The sequence below is a fragment of the Citrus clementina genome, unplaced genomic scaffold, assembly GCF_000493195.1.
Source record: "Citrus clementina cultivar Clemenules unplaced genomic scaffold, Citrus_clementina_v1.0 scaffold_5, whole genome shotgun sequence".
Taxonomy (NCBI): domain Eukaryota; kingdom Viridiplantae; phylum Streptophyta; class Magnoliopsida; order Sapindales; family Rutaceae; genus Citrus; species Citrus x clementina.
Genome location: NW_006262201.1, coordinates 36,875,590 through 36,894,037, shown reverse-complemented (window position 1 = coordinate 36,894,037; position 18,448 = coordinate 36,875,590). Strand labels below are relative to the sequence as shown.

The 18,448-nt window shown below is 33.6% G+C and overlaps 3 protein-coding genes across 4 annotated transcripts; all 3 read right to left on the bottom strand.

Annotated features, from left to right (window-relative positions):
• Window positions 1–580: 580 nt before the first annotated feature.
• Window positions 581–1,549, bottom strand: LOC18041113. The gene has a single exon (XM_006434036.2). The coding sequence runs from the start codon at window positions 1,402–1,404 to the stop codon at window positions 724–726; it is 681 nt and encodes a 226-aa protein (XP_006434099.1). The 5' UTR covers window positions 1,405–1,549; the 3' UTR covers window positions 581–723.
• Window positions 1,550–6,183: 4,634 nt separating this feature from the next.
• LOC18042751 (vacuolar protein sorting-associated protein 9A) lies at window positions 6,184–11,375 on the bottom strand. Its single transcript, XM_006434035.2, has 5 exons — window positions 11,020–11,375; window positions 9,798–9,945; window positions 9,394–9,564; window positions 8,188–8,367; window positions 6,184–7,748 (listed from the first exon to the last, which is right to left on the bottom strand). The coding sequence occupies exons 1-5, from the start codon at window positions 11,109–11,111 to the stop codon at window positions 6,906–6,908; spliced, it is 1,434 nt and encodes a 477-aa protein (XP_006434098.1). The 5' UTR covers window positions 11,112–11,375; the 3' UTR covers window positions 6,184–6,905.
• Window positions 11,376–12,007: 632 nt separating this feature from the next.
• LOC18042750 (beta-1,3-galactosyltransferase 7) lies at window positions 12,008–15,438 on the bottom strand. 2 transcript variants are annotated; one of them, XM_006434033.2, is made up of 11 exons: window positions 15,142–15,438; window positions 14,945–15,038; window positions 14,789–14,847; window positions 14,486–14,712; window positions 14,331–14,394; window positions 13,886–13,958; window positions 13,676–13,796; window positions 13,458–13,545; window positions 13,232–13,357; window positions 12,977–13,086; window positions 12,008–12,594 (listed from the first exon to the last, which is right to left on the bottom strand). In XM_006434033.2, exons 1-11 carry the CDS (start codon window positions 15,237–15,239, stop codon window positions 12,446–12,448), a joined length of 1,209 nt encoding a protein of 402 aa, XP_006434096.1. In that variant the 5' UTR covers window positions 15,240–15,438; the 3' UTR covers window positions 12,008–12,445. The 2 variants fall into 2 exon arrangements, with proteins under 2 accessions (XP_006434096.1, XP_006434095.1); XM_006434032.2 differs by having other exon boundaries at window positions 14,486–14,688.
• Between the last annotated feature and the right edge of the window lie 3,010 nt (window positions 15,439–18,448).

Genomic DNA, 18,448 nt, shown 5'->3' with positions numbered 1-18,448 from the left:
CCCCATTTAAATCTATCTTGATATTTGGAAAAGCAGATTCAGAAATGCAAGCGAAGGACAGATCTAAAGGACAGAACAAAAACTGCCAATCGCAGTCGCTTTTACGTAATATGATATTATGAATTGCCGTATAATATCCGTTCATCTTACCATTTCCTACTTTTGTTAAAAATGCCACTTTGTGGGGGCATCATGCTTATCCATCTTTATCAAAGAAACTTTCATAATCCTTTCCATGAACAGTTAATGTAAAAGGACAAATGAAATTTGTTAAGCGCGTGACCCCAAGCAAATTCGTCAAACTCTTAAGGTTCACTCACAACATCTTTTCCCCGACTTTTATGTATTACATTTACATGCAACAGGAGGAGAAATGTGACTAGTGTGACCTGAAAATTTTGTTATGAGATAGATATTTGATCTGATATGACCCTTAATTAAAACAAATAGCAACTGCCGCAACCAGCCGGCAAGAAAAAACTGGATACCAAACGGTGGGATCTATGACCATCAAATTCAATTAATAACACTGATTTTAAAAAAGCGTTCAATTCAAGTCTCTAGATCTATGTCCATTGATCAATAATTTCAATTTCTTATGTAGAGCAGAGCAGAATATCATTATCAGCACCGTGATCTTGATGCTAATGCGATGCCATTAAAGACATAAATGAACAACACCATCTATCAAAATAAACCATATACATGCATCAATGGCATACATCAAACAGTTCGGATTTCAACTTGATGCCTGGGAATTTGAATATGTTGCAAATCTAAATTTTTCAATGCACCCCCATTTGATCTCCTCTTCCAAAGACTGCTGTTGTTTTCATCACCTGCCTGATCAGCAGCTGGTTTCGGCACTCTCTTTACCACCGGCAACGGAGGATCCATTTGAGCAATGTTAATGATACAAGCCTCTCTCTCTTTATTCTCGTTACCAGCAGCAGCAGCTTTCGGCCTTCCACCATGTGCATTCGTTTCTCTTCTTCTACAAGAACTCACCGTACAGCTTGTGTTGTTATTATTATTACTGTAGGTGACGATATTCCTGACAGAGAAAAACCTCTTGAGCTTGAAGTACTTGACATCACTGACGTTGAAGTTGTTGCAGCTGGTTTTGGTGGTTAAGGCAAGCTGCTTGTTGTTGTTGTTGCTATTATGACTAGTTGTAGCTGTGGGGAAGCCAATAATCTTGTTGTTTCTCTTTACTTGGCCCATGCAACCGATCTTTGGCGATAAAGGGTCTTCTTTGGATAACGAAGCAGAACGGTCTTCTAATCTTGGCAGCGCCACATCTTTGATTGAAGTTCTCGAACAAAGCATTGGCAAGAATGTACTCTTCTGAATATTGTTAAGGTTTCGTTGGTATTGAAAATGGTGATTGTACCCATTTCCCATTTACTTTTCTTGATGATGAGAGGGATCAAACGAGAAATTAATAGCTAGAGAAATGGAAAAAAAAAAATGGTAACAAGAAAATTGGAATGTGCGGTCTCCTGAGAGCCACAACCAGAAGGAAAGAGGAGAGATGTATTAATAATGAAGAAAAAAAGCATTGAGCATGTCTAAGTCTATAAATGGGGTGTGCGTAAATCGAGTAGAAAGAGTATTAAATTCATTCAATTTTTAATAAAAAAATATGTGCCAAGTCTTGTAACTCTGTGTTTACTCAGTCCTATTGACTAACTTATTAAATAAGATAGCATAAAGACATAACTCCTCCATTCATTCAATTTTCAATGCTACAATTCAAATTAATTAAATTCTGTTTTCTTTCGCATAGGGTCAATTACGAGGACCCTTATTTCGAATTCATTTATTTTGTTTTATTTTTGCGGTGTAAAATTACGATATACTACAAAGCGTAAGACACAAAGAAAGCAAAATGGTTATAATCATAAAAGAGGGGTCAGTTTTTGCACATTCTATCTTAGCAATTGGCAAAGACGGCCAATTTTATGATGCCAAGTTCACACGCTACTACTGGGTGCTGGTAAATGAATCAATAGGCCGACCCCTCTTTTGTCTCCTTCAGCTCTCATATATTATTATAATATTAATATTATTAATTAATATATTTTATAATTAATTAATATAATTATTATAATTAATTAATTAATTTTGTATGATTAATTAATTAATTTTTTTGTAATTAATTAATATATCAATTTATTATTGACAATAATTAATAATAATAATAATTTTTTAATAAATAATCACTATAATTAAAATATAAAATAATAATTATGACAATAATTCAGTAAGTATTTTTTTAGTATATTGTTACAATCTAACTCATTCCGATTCTGATTATAAAATAAAGTAAACACATTTATGGCAATACAACTCATTCCAATTTCGATTCCTACAGTTTAAGTAAACAACTTATTCTGATTCTCATTTCAGCTCATTTTCATTCCTAACCATTCTGATTTCAGCTCGTTCCGATTCTAGTTTAATAAACGCAATATAAAAGTCTATATAGCCTTGATGGCAATAAAAAAATAATTCAGTATTGTTACAACTTAATTTCTCACACACACACACATATATATATAATATGTACGTCTGTGTGTTTTTCATACATAAAGCATGCAGAAACTTTGATTTTACTTGAAAATTTTTGGAATCAAATAAAAGATTTTTTTAGAGTATAATATGTGCAGTTTAGATGAGAGCTAGGGTTCTTATTTAAGACTCTTGACCCCGAAAAGATGGAAAAATATAATAGCACGGGGGCACCACCAAAGTTTTTAAGTCAACTAAAAGAATTAAATCATCAATCTCTTGCTTAATGTCAAATTAATTGGGTTGTCCACTTTGAAAGATGTGGTTGCATTTTATCTAAATTCACGAATATTATTAAATATAGAACTGCTATGAAATTTTAGTAGTTTCTTGATCTGAACTCAATTAACACATATTTTTAAAAATTGAAATTTTATTATCTTTTTTTTTTAATCCAATGAAATCCTGACATGTTTTGCAATTAAAATTGAAACGAAATTTGTTAATGAGATTTTCACATAAAATTTCTAGAGATTTCAAAGATTTTTTTGGATTGATATGAAAGGTTTTGTTGTCTTTTTTTTTCTCCTTTTTTATTTTTTTATTTTTTTATTTTTTTTCCTTGATTTTGATAGATATAATTCGATTCCAGTCAAACTGACCAATAAATAAATAATGACACACATAATTCGTTAGAGCCACGTTTGCCAACAACACATAATAAATAATGACACGTATAATCCATGAGCTCATTATCATACCATTAATATTTGTAGCATTACATAACGTACATTGACTGAAACAATTTAATCACAGCCTGTATGTGTTGAATTTTCGGATTTTCATTATCCATGCGTTCATATTTACTTATTCTGCAATTGATCTTCAAGCAATATTGCTTTCAAATTGAATTATTAAAATGTAGAGAACTCTGCTCTCTTTTATATCATTTAGAAGTACCTCAAAGAAGCTTCTACGCGGAAAATATTAAGAGAATGATAATGGAGATGAACCCATATGACCAATTTTTTAAAATAATTCCCTTTCATATATAATCCACCAATTTCTTTTCATTTTTTTTTAATTTTCTCGTGTAATCAAAGGGCATTAAGGAAGATTCTTCTAGTCTTGTTGCCTTGTAATCTTATATTATAATTAACAATATTGAGAATTGAAGATATAACAATGCATCCAAGTGCAATCAACTTCAATTAGATATTCATTAACCACTATCAATAAGTATACAAAATTCGTTCATTAAAATGTTACTTCTCTATAGTATCGTATACACGACTGTTTATTTAAACATAGGATAAATATGATATCACGTGAATCACGCATCAATCATATAGTAGCGATTAGTGTCACATCAATTTGTACGCAATAAAACAGGAGCCTAAAGACCTATAAAATTTCAAAGAAATGCGAGGGCTTAAACTGAAATTTATCTCGTTTCTATATAATTTTATCATTTGGACCCCTCGAATTCACTATTTTGTTAAGGTCCTCCCCAACTTGTTTTTTTTTTTTTTTCCTATATTATAACCCTACCCAGTACCGACCCCAAATCCCAATTTGTAGAAAGTAGTGTTATCTCCAGTACTACTACTCAACTTCCATATAGCACAACAGTTATGGTAGATGAAATTGTAGACCTTCTAAACGACATGCTTAATGGATAGTGATGTATTTGGTGAGTTAATAGAATAGTGAAATGGTGGCATTTGGTGAGAGTGAAACCTAAATGGGGAACAGAGCACATGAAGATGAACGTGTAGGAGGAAAAAATAATTAGAAAGAAGATGTGTGCAACTCAGACGACAAACTTTACATAACACCATGTGGGAGGCACGTGAAAGGAGCGTTTCATTTCATATTCTATTTTATCATTCTTCACCAGTGCTGTGTTGGCCTAACTAAGATGACCTGTCAATGGTCTTTTGGTCCAGTGGGAGAACCCTTGTACTTAGAATAATGAGTTCAAGGGTTCGAGCCTTCATAAAAACATTTATGAGGCTTAGTTACAATCATTCCTCAATTATCAAATAATTGAGTGGAGTCAGCCTATTCCTCACGAAATGTGAGTAAAGTGAACAGCCCTCGAATATTTGAGAGGGTTTGAAAAATTTGGACAGCGCTTCAGAGGAGTATACATCACGAAGAAGGTCCCATTTGTAGAATCTATTTATAAATATTAATTGTAATACCTACAGTCATGTATAATAATATTCAAAAAAAAAAAAAACATGACATGTCACCTACAGAATCTTACTTGATTTTCATTTATATATCTTCTGACTTTTGTATTCATTTCTCCATTTCTAAAGTCATATTGGTTTTATGGGTCGATCTGAATGTGTGACAATTCGATCCCTCAATCACGTAAAGACATCTAGCATTAATGTACAAGTCCTATTCATGTTTGCTTAGTTTTAGATAGGGTTGATTTGTCAATTGCGAACCTAAACTATTAATTTCACAGGAGAATCAAGTGAAAAACGATTAGTATAATTGACTAAATTGAATCAATTAGAAAGAATATGTACAATTATTCATATTGCATTATCAAAAAAAAACTTATGACTCAGTTGATTCAACATCTACAACTACCTCTTATGAGTGGTTCAACAGAGATGAGGTTTCTAGTCATGTCCTTCAGCCAAAAAATAAAAAAAAGGAGGGACAATTCTTTAAGTTCACTATGATTATTAGGTAAATATCACTGCTACAGCCTACAAATTTCCTGAATGTGCTGGATAAAACACCTGGCCATGATGAATAGTGATCAAGAAAAGCAAAACATAAAAAGCTAAAAGGGAGGGGAGGGAACTCGAATTGAAAATGGTGAAGTCAATGGCGCAAAAGACTGTTGTGAATTTACCAAAAGGGGTAAGTAGGTCACTAGGCATTGCACGGCCCGAGATTTTGTTTTGTGTATGACCACAAATCTCCTTTGCGAAAAGATCCAAAAAATAATTGAAAATCTTCTTCCCCAATTCACATGTATCAGTCAGTATAATGTATAATAAGAAAAACAGTAGTTGTTAAGCACGAGAAACAAAGAGGTGATATCCGATTTGAACTTGATCCGCTCGGCCATCAACATTGCCGACAGGTTCAAATTCAGGTGACCCCGAGATTAGAATATCAAAACCCAATGCAATCAATTAAATAATTAGATAGCTTTCGGTTTTGTTGTGTTTGCAGGTTGTACTGCATTTACTGCCACTTTGTATTTTGCTCCCCAGATGGCCCCTAATGTATGATTTTTTTTTTTTTTTCATATTTGTATAGTGAACAAGAACCTGATAAATGAATTATTCAAGTGGCCGAAAAAACCAGAAACGAAACAGACAAAGGTATCTGCAAAAGTTAGTATAAGAACCAGTAGATGACAAAATAGCACATAAATCTTGATATGTTAGGCTTAGCCTCTTATCGTTGTCTGAAATGCCTGTTGCTTCTGGCTTGTTAGAAACTTAAAACAGTAGAATTGACAGCAATCATACCTTGAATTAAGGCCAAGTCCCTCCCATCATTAGTGTGAACAAACTTCAATCCAAGAAATGTTAGTCAACTAACCAACTAATCCTCATAAGCATTCACATCATAAGCGATACCATCCCCACAAAAAAAGTGCAAATGATTCAATGCGTAACAAAATTTGAAGAAAATACCCGCTAGCTAGTCCCATCTTTAAACCCAGCTCATAAATCAATCAATCAGGAACTTTTGAATAGTCTACCCAGGTTGGACAGCTTGTTATTTGAGGCAAGACATTCATTAGTTATTACACTTTTTGCAATAGATCAAGTGATCAATGACATTTTCAATGCTAATAGTCGAAAACTGAATACTCTTTTGTCAAGCACAATTTACAAGAATCCAGATCCTCTAACAACTTCAGGTAGCTGATAAAGAACTTATAAATAAGAGACTGCATCGCGATGGGGCTACTCATCCTAATGATTCTATCCCCAAAGGCCAAAGCCATCGTAGGGAAAATGTATCCTATGTTTTATAGATCTCTATAGCTTCTAATTCAAAGACAACCTAAGTGAAAAAAAAAATTGCACCTCAAATCCTGAAAAATGCTTGACCGAGTTTGAGTTGAACAGAACTGATCTGTGCTCATCAATGAATTTTCCGAGGAATTTCAATTGATGAATTTCCAGCATGGTAATTCCCATATTTTTCCTTGATATTCTTGCTGCACTTCTAGTTCCACTTAAGAATAAATTATAAAGCACAATACTCACTCTCCCAACCTAAAGGTAAATTTTGGGAAATAACCATTCTCCAACACCAGAGAAAGAAAAGCCCCCACAGCTCGGCTACCACAGAGCATTAAAAACTTGACAATAGACTACAGATAGCTTTACAGAAGGCACTCATTTAGATGTTTCATCATTTTTTCCACCTTGCTCAACCTTTTCCTCATCCTCTGGCAACTGGGATTCAACCTTTTCTTCATTAGAATTTAAAACTTGATTTGAAGAATCATTTGTCTCACTAGTATCTTTCTCTGATTCATCATTTAGCTCCACTCTTTTATGCTCTTCAGGTGCCTTCATAGTTTCGACCTGGAGTTGAACTTGCGAAGGCAAAACAGAGGAAGGCAGTGATGAAGCGGCACTACCCAATCCTTTTGAAAGGCATACATACTTGAAAACAAGTTGCTTGTAATTATTTAACAGGTCTTCTACATCACTGATAGTGAGATCACCAACCTGGGCAAACAAGTATGGATATTCCTGAAAGACTTGGCTGGCCTTCTCTTCCTTTAAAAGCATAGTTGCCCCCTTATTTTCCAATTCCGAGAGGGATGGAACTTTTGTTATCGGTTCCTGATCTTTTGCAAATGTTACCTTCTTTACAGACTTTGATTCAGAAGATCTGACCGGTGTCAAATGTTCTTTTTCCTTCGTAGAATTCACTCCTTGATGTTTCGATTGTATAAGTTGTTCTACAGAAATTTGACCTTCACTTTCATCATTTTGATTAGACAGACCATCCATATCAGCTGAAAGACCAGATAGAAGGGCTTGAGCAGATTCCATATTTCTTTCAAACTCAGATTCCTCCATTGACAGGGCTTGTGCATCAATGTTAGAGATGAAAGACTCTGCAGAGAGCATGTTAGTGAAAAAATAGGCTGCTTCTCCAACTAATCGGGATTGACGCCTGTATCTTTGTATATACAATAGATTTGAGTGCAGTTGTGGAGGATTCGCCTGAGAAAAACATTAGTCACGCAAACGAATTTTAATGCTATAGTACAATATACGGAATCCAACAAAATGAAAATTTATAACTGAGTTAAGCAGTTCGCTGCACGTGTCAAATTTTCTGCTCCATGTCCTTATTAGACATAGTTTACTACGAGTTTGGCCAATCAAATATATGGAAGGACAATCTCCACTCTTGAAATATTTATATAATATCCATAGTCCAATTATTTTATCATCTTTTAACTTTAAGTCAAAAGCTAAAGCTTAATTTTTCAACTAACAAATTTATCAAGGGTAATAAGCAGAAAAGGATATCGGAAAAGACAAGGATTGAGTAAAGCAGAGTTGTATTCCATAATAGAGTAGTGTACCATACATAAGGGATGAAATGTGAAAATATACCAAGCAAATCATGTCATCACACATAAACTACTGATCTTACCTTGATAGTAACGTAAATTAGGACGGGAAGAAATTCATCAGCTCCAGGGGGGTTCTCATTTAAAGCTATAGAAGCATTAAGCAGTAAATTATTGATGACCTTGCAGCAGTTGAGAATACACACAAGCTTGTCTCTTGGAGCCTTGTACATATTTATCTTTTGTAGCTCTTTCTGTGCAAGCTGAAAATAAAAAAACAAAGATGCTGTAGTAAAACTGTATTCCAGTAAATGAACCCAGATTAAACATATTGTTAGGGTGTTCAAGTCATAGCTACTACTAACTGCTACTGGAGAGAGAAAATATGGTAGCATGGACAATTTTAAGAGTGAAACATCTAAGTTTAAACTTCTAAAAGCAATGCTACTTGAAGAAAACAACTGAAATATCTTTTAAGTACTATATCTTTCATTTAGCCAAAAACAAAGTGAAGGGGGAGGGGGGGGGGGGTGTGGTGGGGGGAGGAACAACTACCGAGATGAAAAGATTGTAAATGATTTGCAGTTGGTCCTGGCATATCATGCTGTTGAAGGTTCCCCAAACAGTAAACAGAAGCAGAGTTTCTGTACTGATTCTTCATCTTTAATACATATTGGAGTTTCTTATCAAAAAAGGCAGAAGCAGAGTTTGTTCAATTCAAATCTGAATCCTTTTTCTGTTCACTTATTTGTCATTCCCAACATTTTCTGTTCATCCTTTTGCTTTTTCAAAATAGTTCCATAGAAACACAATAAAGAAATATCACATAATCCCAGAGAACACTAAAATAGACATCTTCCTAGTCATCTACACGCGCTCAAGAATGTGTGAGCATTCGGTGAGCTTTCCAAAGCCATTTTCAACAGGAAGAAAAATGAAAAAGCAATTCTCCCTTTTCTTCTGAAAATATACATTTTATAACACTGGTCGAAGATGCTTCCAAACAAGCATGGAACCTCAGCCCCGAAACTTCTACCGACTCATAAGGCATAACATTAGGATACCATCTCAAGAGAGAAGTGTTTTATACATCAGACAGAGAGTTCATTGACGTGGAAGTAACACAGAATTAACACGATAAGAATATTCTATAAGCAATATCCCAAGTGTTTATTCACATGGAACATGCTTCAACCGTCAACAAGAGTCCAATAAGCCAATAATTCCAATAGAGAAGTATTCTACTTATTAGACAGAGAATAACTTCAAATAGAAATCCCACCACTTACCAGCCATGATGTTTCATTCTGAAAGGATGCCTTGATATCCAAATTTTCAGGACGAACAAATTGCTGAACCAAAGCTATCTTCTCTGAAAGCTGTTCATCAGTTTTAACATCATCGGGAATTGAAGCAAATACACGAGTAAATAACTTTGTCATCACATACTTCTCCAGTCCCTGCAAGTGAAAGAACAGCCAGAGGCAAACAAATCAACAAAAATAAGAAGTATCATCCATTAATTTAGCAAGAAAGGAAATCTAATTAAGAGATGAAACTTAAGATGTAGAGTATCAAGTTAAATTTTAGTTTTACAATAAAGTTGATGAAGCCATCTTCTATAGATTTCAATTTTTGAGTTATCAAAAGTTTAGTTATCATGTCTAGAAGGTTGAAGCCCATAGTTACTCACTTCAAGAGCACTGTCCAGCTCCTCCTCTGAACAACCAGCCCAAAGAGGATGCGCCCTGAAAGCTGCTTCCATATTGGCAAGGAATGACTGCACTGCAGCACTGTCCCTTTCTGGATCAGGAGCATTGTTTGAAAATGAAACAATGAAACTGCAAGAAAGAATTTACTCAAAAATTTGCACATGATTGCCTTGATAAGTACAAAATAAATATTATTAAATGAAAATATGTTTTCGCCAAGTAATATAAAAGACACATATCATCACAAAAACTACTATCTTGGCTCAGCCCTGAAGCTAAAATCCTATCATATAATGACAATTGATCAACAAGGAAATCCGCCCAGCATTTTCTACTGACGTCATAATCATTTCTTTCAGTTGAATAATTTTCTACATAATTAATTACCTTAAAAGAACGCATACACTTTGCTATAAAACATAAAAAATAAATCAGAGGAACACTTGGGAGAGGTTTGACTTTGATGAAAAATGTTTCAAATAGCCAGAAGTGCTACTGTATTTAATTCGTCATGTTTAGCTTAAATAAATGAAAGCACTTTTTGGTACTAAATACATTGTTGTTGTTTGTCTAGAGAACACATTTTTATTTTGAAATGCACTTATAACTGCTTTTTGAAGAAGCACTTGATGCACACTTCAAAATTACACTCACGCATAACTGTATCCTAGAAAATATTCTCCATTGCATCATACCTAATAAACCTATCCTATCGAACATTGAAAAGCCTATTAATGCTAACTCCTTTTATGGCAATTTGCTCTGAATAAATTCCAGCGAATCTAAAATGTCGCCAAATCCATCACACACAGCATAAAACACTGAAATAACTAATGCCAAATCACATTCTATAACAACAACACTGAGCTGAGGGTTCAAATCTTTCAAAAATGCACTGATTAAAGTTATTTTGAGCATTCACATTTGATGATCCACTTATCCTTCTGAAAGTAGAAACTCGGATTCCTTTCAGCTCTTCAAAGTAACAAAAAGTAACTGTGGTGGAGTTCTCGTAGCACTGCATGCAACTCACAGTTTCAGTTCCTAGCTGAATTACGAGCATTGACTTTTAATTTTATAAGTTAAGAGATCGGACGGACAAGAACAATTACTCAAATTCAAATCAATTAACTAGTATCAATCATGAGAATTAAAAGCTCAAAAGCGGAGAATTAGGAGTTAGAAGATAGAAAGAGAGGGAACCTCTTGATGGATTTGACGAAATCTGCGGCGGAGGGTTGACGCATGCGCTCTAGAAAGTCGTGCAATCCCAAGAACACGTCGGCGTTCTCCATTAAACGTCCACCGCCAGATATCTAAGCTTGCGTATTACGGGAATAAGTCTGAAGCGGAGACTGAGACTCGGATGTCTTGCGGTTGTGTACGTACAGATATGATGATTGATTGTAGACAGAAATGAATTTTCATTAGGCATTCGTAAGTCATAGAGCAATAAAATCTTTGTTTGCTTTGTTTGTTCATGTTTTATCAAATTCGGTTAAGCTCGACCCGAGAAGGATGATGAAGATCAAGCTTCATAAAAAAAGCCCGGTAAATAAAGCAAGCCCGGCCCAGGAAAACCTCGCATTAAACGAATTTTCAAGCTTTCATTTTAATAGTTTGCAGTCCCAGCTAATTGCTAGGAGTCTATTCTCCTCCCAATTAGGCAAGGCAGATTATCTCTTCAAAAACTGTGAGTAAACATATCAGTATCTCGTGCACGAGAGTTGCCGTATGATAATAATGAGTTTGTTCACTTCTAATTTTCGGGGACGTGCATAAGTTTCAAAAAAAAAAAAATTTAGGTTTACGTGCGTATACATTTCTCTTACATACTCATGATAATTTCAGCTTTTTACCTGAATAAATACAAACACATAAATTAATAAATAGAGCTTGAGCTTGCTTCACCGTACATGTATAACAAGAACATACATAATTTGAGCTTTTTATCTGAACAAGTACTAACACGCGTGCCAAAACATCCTTCAATACTGCAAAGTGAATGCACTATCGTATAAAATTAACTGAGGCAAAAGCTTGCGCTCTTATCCTAAAATAGAGATTGTGCATCCAATGTCTGAGAGGATTCCTCCAGCATTTTCAGACTAGATAACATTTATGGAAATGCAAAGATTTCTACTCAAAATAGGTGAAGTCGGTTACCGATAGAAAAAATTAAATTCAATCATTGAAATTGAAGCAGAAATTATTCTATTTATATGAAAGAAATTTGAGGACAAATATATGTGGTCGTTCACAGACCTTTTTGACAGCAGTACACCTATCCAATTACATTCAATTCGTATGTTGACAAAATAAAAAAAATAAAAAAACATATAAATTTAAATCTTTGTATAAATACCCCCCTTGTATCCTCAAAGAAGTATAGGAACATATGTTGAACACCGTCAATTTTCATAGATTCACATACAAGCAGGTTGAAGAATCAGCTCCTATGCATCGAATGCACGAAGATTTTTTGCTTTCAAAAGCTTTAAGTGGAATCACCAAAATGATGGAATTTTTATTAGACTTGTATTTCCCCTCTCTATATACTTCTTTCCCTACATCAACTCTCTCATTGAATGCATGTTTGTCTGTGAAACATGCATCCACTGTTACTGATTCAAACACGGACGCCCCAAATAGCAGAATCCTCTTCACCACATTTTTCATGAACACTTCTGATTTTTTCCACTGACTTGCAGATTCCACTGCAGCTCCAATCAAATGATGCAACGCAAACATTACCAGCCTGAGCTTTCCACTCACAATCTGCAGAGGCAGATCCAATTTATGCAAATAAAATTAAAGAAAAAAGAGAGAGAGAAACATGCATGACCCAACCTTTAAAATTTCCAACCTAATATGGACAATGATATGCACTTAGAATGTCCAGATGGTGCTGATCTTTCAAGAAACATTAAATATCTGTCATAATTCCCATAACAAAACCTTACCAAATGGTATAATATAACAATGCAAAATTTCATCATCCACCATCTCTAAAATGAATCCCAACTTCAGTGTATTAAACCTACAACTTAACCTACATTAATTTACTTCTGTTATTGCTGGGACATCCCTTTCCCCACATTGTACACTAGAACATAAGCAAAAAGACAGAATAGTAAATCATCCTTTTTGGAAACGTTACCTGGAGGAGTCTGGCAACACATATTGCGGTCATCGATGTGCTCGACTTCCAGACCAATAAACCATGAACCAAGTGACACATCTTCATTGGCAAACTTATGCAATATGGGCCTGCAGTCAAAAACAGTACCTCCAATGACTTAGTTCAGCATAAAGTAGTACATTTGAGCATGTTAGACAGTGGACCAAAACCCCAAACATGGTATCTTTTGGTTAACAGAATAGGCTACTTCAAAAAATAATTCCTAATTCTTACTGGTTGATAGAAATATATGTGGCAAGATCCTTCGAAATGGCATAAATCTGCCCAGTTGCATGCCGGAAGTATTTGTTCCCCTCCTCGCCAAATTTCCAATACTCTGGCTCATGGTACTTGACATTCCTAGGGAGCATTATGGAATTAAATCAGATTTACATGACACCACTATAGACCCAGAAAAATAAACAGCAACAATCTAGTGAATATAAAAGAAGGAAATTACTTTTGAGAAAGAACAGGTCCGGATTTCATACACCCAATATATACTCGAGGCTTTGAACGGTGACGAGAAAGAGTAGTTGCTAGCATACCTACACAAGAAAGACAAGGATATTCAACGTCGCAAATGATACATAAAGAAAAATCTTCCTTGAAAAAAGAAGAAAAATAGTTAAAATTCAATTATGAAAAGTAAAATGGATAGGTTGCAGAAGCAAATACCAAGATTTACATGGACATCGTCATCCACCTTAACATAGAAATCAGCATCCCATTTTGCAACAGCAGTGGAAAAGAAAATCTTTGTTTTTGCAGACAATTCATGATATCCTTCAATGTGCTCCTACAATATTACAGAAGATTGGCAATAAAATTCTCACAAAGTATCATAGATTTTGAGGAATAGAGAAAACAGCCATGTTTACTTCTTACCAGCCGTAGGAAGTCCTTGTGCTGTGCATCTTCTGAATCAATAGCTTTATCTAAAATGCTGTTGGATGTCGCACTGAATTAAATAAAAGCAGGTATATCAGTTTACTTCCCAATTTTATATTTAGAACAACATTCGGTCAAAGTTAGTGACGATCAAAGACACGACATTGCCAATTAATTTTACAGATAATGCATTCTCTAGAAGCACAAGCAGAAGCAATCATGATCTACCAAGCCATATCGAAGGAAACTGTTCCACAAATAGGCTTTTGACAGAAAAAAAAAAGCATATCTTTCCTCTCGAAGCAAGCACAAAAGGTGAAGTGGACGTAGCAGACACTTAAATAAAAAGATTTTGAAATCAAAAGAGCGCTTCCTTTTAGCTGCTTTAACACTACTCTTGCACAATTCATGAAGCTAACATTTTTCATCAAAAGTAATTTACCTGTGGCCAATCATGAATCGGATGATTATTCCCTTCTCACGTTCTAATTGAATAAGTTTTCCCCCTAATCAAACACAGAAATAAATACCATTACAAACAAACTCATAACAACATCAACCAACAGCAGACTACCGCATAATTCAAATCCAATCTACCTTGAGGCATCCAAGTGTCCCTAACAGAATCACGTCGCTTCCTACTACTAAAAGCAGTATTAATTCCAATAACCACGAAAACTTTTGGCCTTCTGGAGTTCGTACTTGCATTGGCAGCAGAACTTTCCAAGCCAGGCATTTCCCGACTACTCCGGGAAGCAGCCAGCTCCATCTGAAGCTGCCCAATCGGCTTGTCCAAAGTCCTATCCGATTCAACAGAACCATCACTGGAAGCATTCCATTGTCCGTGTAAACTAATCAATTTTCAGCTCAATTACAAAATGAAATTAAATTTCTACTTACTGAATTGCTCCACGGGTTTTCAAAACTTCCTTCGCCACATCTTGATCTTGAAAAGCTTTCTGATAAATTATAGATAAGCAAAATTAACAAAGTCAAATAACTAATTAGATAATTAACAATCAACGTACGTATAGTGGTGAGACAAATATAACATACTTTAGCGCAATCAGTTGAAGCAACTGCCACTTGCTGCTCACGTCTGCGCACGTTTAACGATGGACGTCCATCCGATTCCGGTGGGTTCCACGTCCTGATCCAATCAGAAACCACTTCATCAACAAAAATAGAAAAAGAAAGATAAAATCACTTAACATAATAGTTTTTCTTGTGTAAAAAAAAAAAAAAAAACATACAAGTTGCTGAAGAGAATCCCGAGAGCAAAGCAAAATAAGCATAAAAAAGGAATCCATTTTGTGGAGATAATAGTAGTAGTACTCGTTCGATACTTCATTTTCTTTCTTTTTCTTTTCCTTTTTCTCTCGGAGCAAACAAGAAAAGAGAGAAGAAAAAGAAAGCGCGTGCAGGAGGGAAGATGGGGGTTGAAAAGTCGTGACTGGCTCCGATGATGAAGATGCCGAAGATTGTGTTGTATGCGAGCTCTTTATATACGAAGTTTAAGCTGACCTCATTTTTAATTTTTTTTAAATTTCTTTTAATCAACAAATAATGTGATTTTGAAAATGCAGGTTGGACCGTCAAAAGGTTAGGCGAAGCACGGAAATAGGATGTTAAAACAACGAAACGAAATTATGCGGGATTGTGTCCTGCTTGAGTCGTCGTCCTTGTAGGTGGGGCCCAAGGCCGTGGAAATCACGTCGACGCCACTCGCGAGTCACGCCTCCAGGCTCCAGTCAGCAATCGCAAACATCTCCCCGAACCGTAAAATGCGATGACCGTCACTACGGCGTCGTATTGGCCTAGTTGAGAACTTGAGAATTTGAGATACATTCTCTTGTTCCTTTCATTTTATAACCGTTGACTAATTATTATTATTATTTTTAATTACACGTTACCTATCGTCTTTTATCTGATCGTAATCATGCATCCAAAATTTCCCCACCTAAGTTTCAAATATATCATAAACTACATTTTACTTTGAATATGATAAAACTTAGATCGGTTCTGTATATTTAAACTTATCATTTAATATTATAATTGGTAGGATTTAATTTAATAGAAATTGTTTGTGTTTGATAGGGATACATTTTTTTTATTAAATAAGTTGTTTATATTAACATCCTATTTCAATATATATAATCGATGAACATATCACTTATATCTTTATTTTCATTTACATTTTATAATAATAATCGTTGGTTAAATTCGACTTTATTACCTCTTCTCTCTTTATTATTATCAATCGCCGATAATAATTAAAATATTTCTTGTTTATCAAAGATAAAACTATTTGTTAGCTCAAGCAATTGAGTTTTATCAAATTTTCTACAAGAACATGATTCGCGAGTAAAAATTAAAATAAAACGTACACCAATATTATCTCCGACGGCCAATCCTAATACCACCGAACAGAACAATTTGTTGGTCATTTTCTATGTCATGACAAATTATTCTTCTCTGTACACGAGTTTTCCTCATTCAAAGGTCACACTTAGCATTATTGTTGTTCTGGTTTTACATATTATACTTTGATTTCAGTCTTCTAGCCGTCGTTAACAACTAACAAGTTCAACTCGTTAGTCAAAGCAAGACAGTTTTCAAAACCGCAGCCAAAAATCTATAAAACAGACACTATATTGGGTTGATATACTGTTTATTTGTGGCAAAATGGTTTGATGATGTTTATTGTTTGTTACCGAACTTTGTTTTGCTTTGTTTTTGTCTAATTTTGTGATGGGCATATGTATGGTTATTTTGAGATTATTAATTTCGTTAGGAAACAAAAAGAACTACCCATTCTAACATTCTATTTATTTTAATTTGAAAAATATTACATAGCTCTCTTCATCAAACTATTCAAATTCTTTCTTTTTATTTTATTTTATTTTTTAATAATCATCTACATATCTCTTATAACATGGTCATATTTACAAATTGAAAGTTAAACCGAATCGAGTCTAACTAAAATTTAAGTTAAGCTTAGTTTAAATCTTCCAGAGCGAACCTAAATTGTGCATCCTATCCTTATTTATTATGAGTACTAATAGATATCTCAAATTTTTTATCCTAAATTTTATACTAAATGAACGTGTTATTTATTGAATAGTTGGTAATTCTTTATAAGATCTAAGCAAATTAATTATATTATCTCACCAACTAATTGATAAATGTCACATTATTTACGATATTTTTTGAGATAAAAAATTAAAGACGTATATCACATTATTCATTTACTATCGGAGGTAATGTTTGTTAAGACATCTCTAATACATATATTTACTTGCTTTCTTAGTATTTTAGTATCACATTCACATATATAATTAATAATTTAATAGATTTTTTACTTGCTTTCTTATGGAAACAGGTAACTTAACACATGTATCAATAAAAGAAATATGTATCACATTCACGATATGACTGTAACCTATTTTTTTATATCATATGATTGATAAAAAAAAATTCATGTTACCGTAGAAGAACACTTGTGACCGATGGGTGAGTTTGTCTAATTCTTGTTGCTCAAGATTTTGACCACAAAAAAATCGATTCGCTGACATCCTTTGCTTTCCACGTTTACTAGATTTATAATAGTTTTCATATAGCAGCCGAACCTAATTTATCATTAATGAGTGAGCTTTTATTCTCCATTTGAAAGAACAAAAAAAAATCTAATATTTGCAAAAGCATTTTTCATTTGGTCATTGTGTATATTTTGTCGAATACGTGTTGACAATAATAGCTACAACTGTGTTTATTTTATGGCCAAATTGTAGGGTAGGAAGAGATATTTATAATATGGGTTCGGTAAGTTACATTCAATGTAACTTACGGTCAGCATGTAACAATTCGTTTAGCCCCCCATGCTCTATATTATTTATACTTTATTCGTACGTATTATAAAACTTTCGGATTGTAAAATTTTATTTAGTCCCTTATGTTCAATTTTATTTTATTAAAATCCTAGAGTTCAAATTCACACCCTATAATTTTAAATTTCCAAAATAACCTCCATTTAATTAAAAAACATAATTATTATCAAATGATTTATAATTATAACTATTATTCTATTATAATCATAAATATAATTATATTTTTTAAATAGATTATTATTGTTATTATTAATAACAGGAATAAAAAGTGTTATAAATAATTAATCTATTCACAATAATTAATAATAAATTGTTAATAATAATAATAATAATTAACGATAATTATTATTAATAATTAATTTTTGACTAATAATAACAATAAAAATAATTAAAATATAAAATAATAATTATGATAAAAATTAATGAATGATTTTATAGCAATTGGTTATAATTTAACTCATTCAGATTTTGATTCTAAGACAAAACAAATACATAAATGGTAATAAAGCTCATTTTAATTACGATTCCTACAGTTCAAGCAAATAAATTATTCAATTACATCACTCTATATTATTTAAAATTTATTCATAAGTATTATGAATTTTATAGTGCATTCACTAAATAGAAATCAAATTTAGTTGGAAACATAATGAATTACAATCAGAATAGCTAG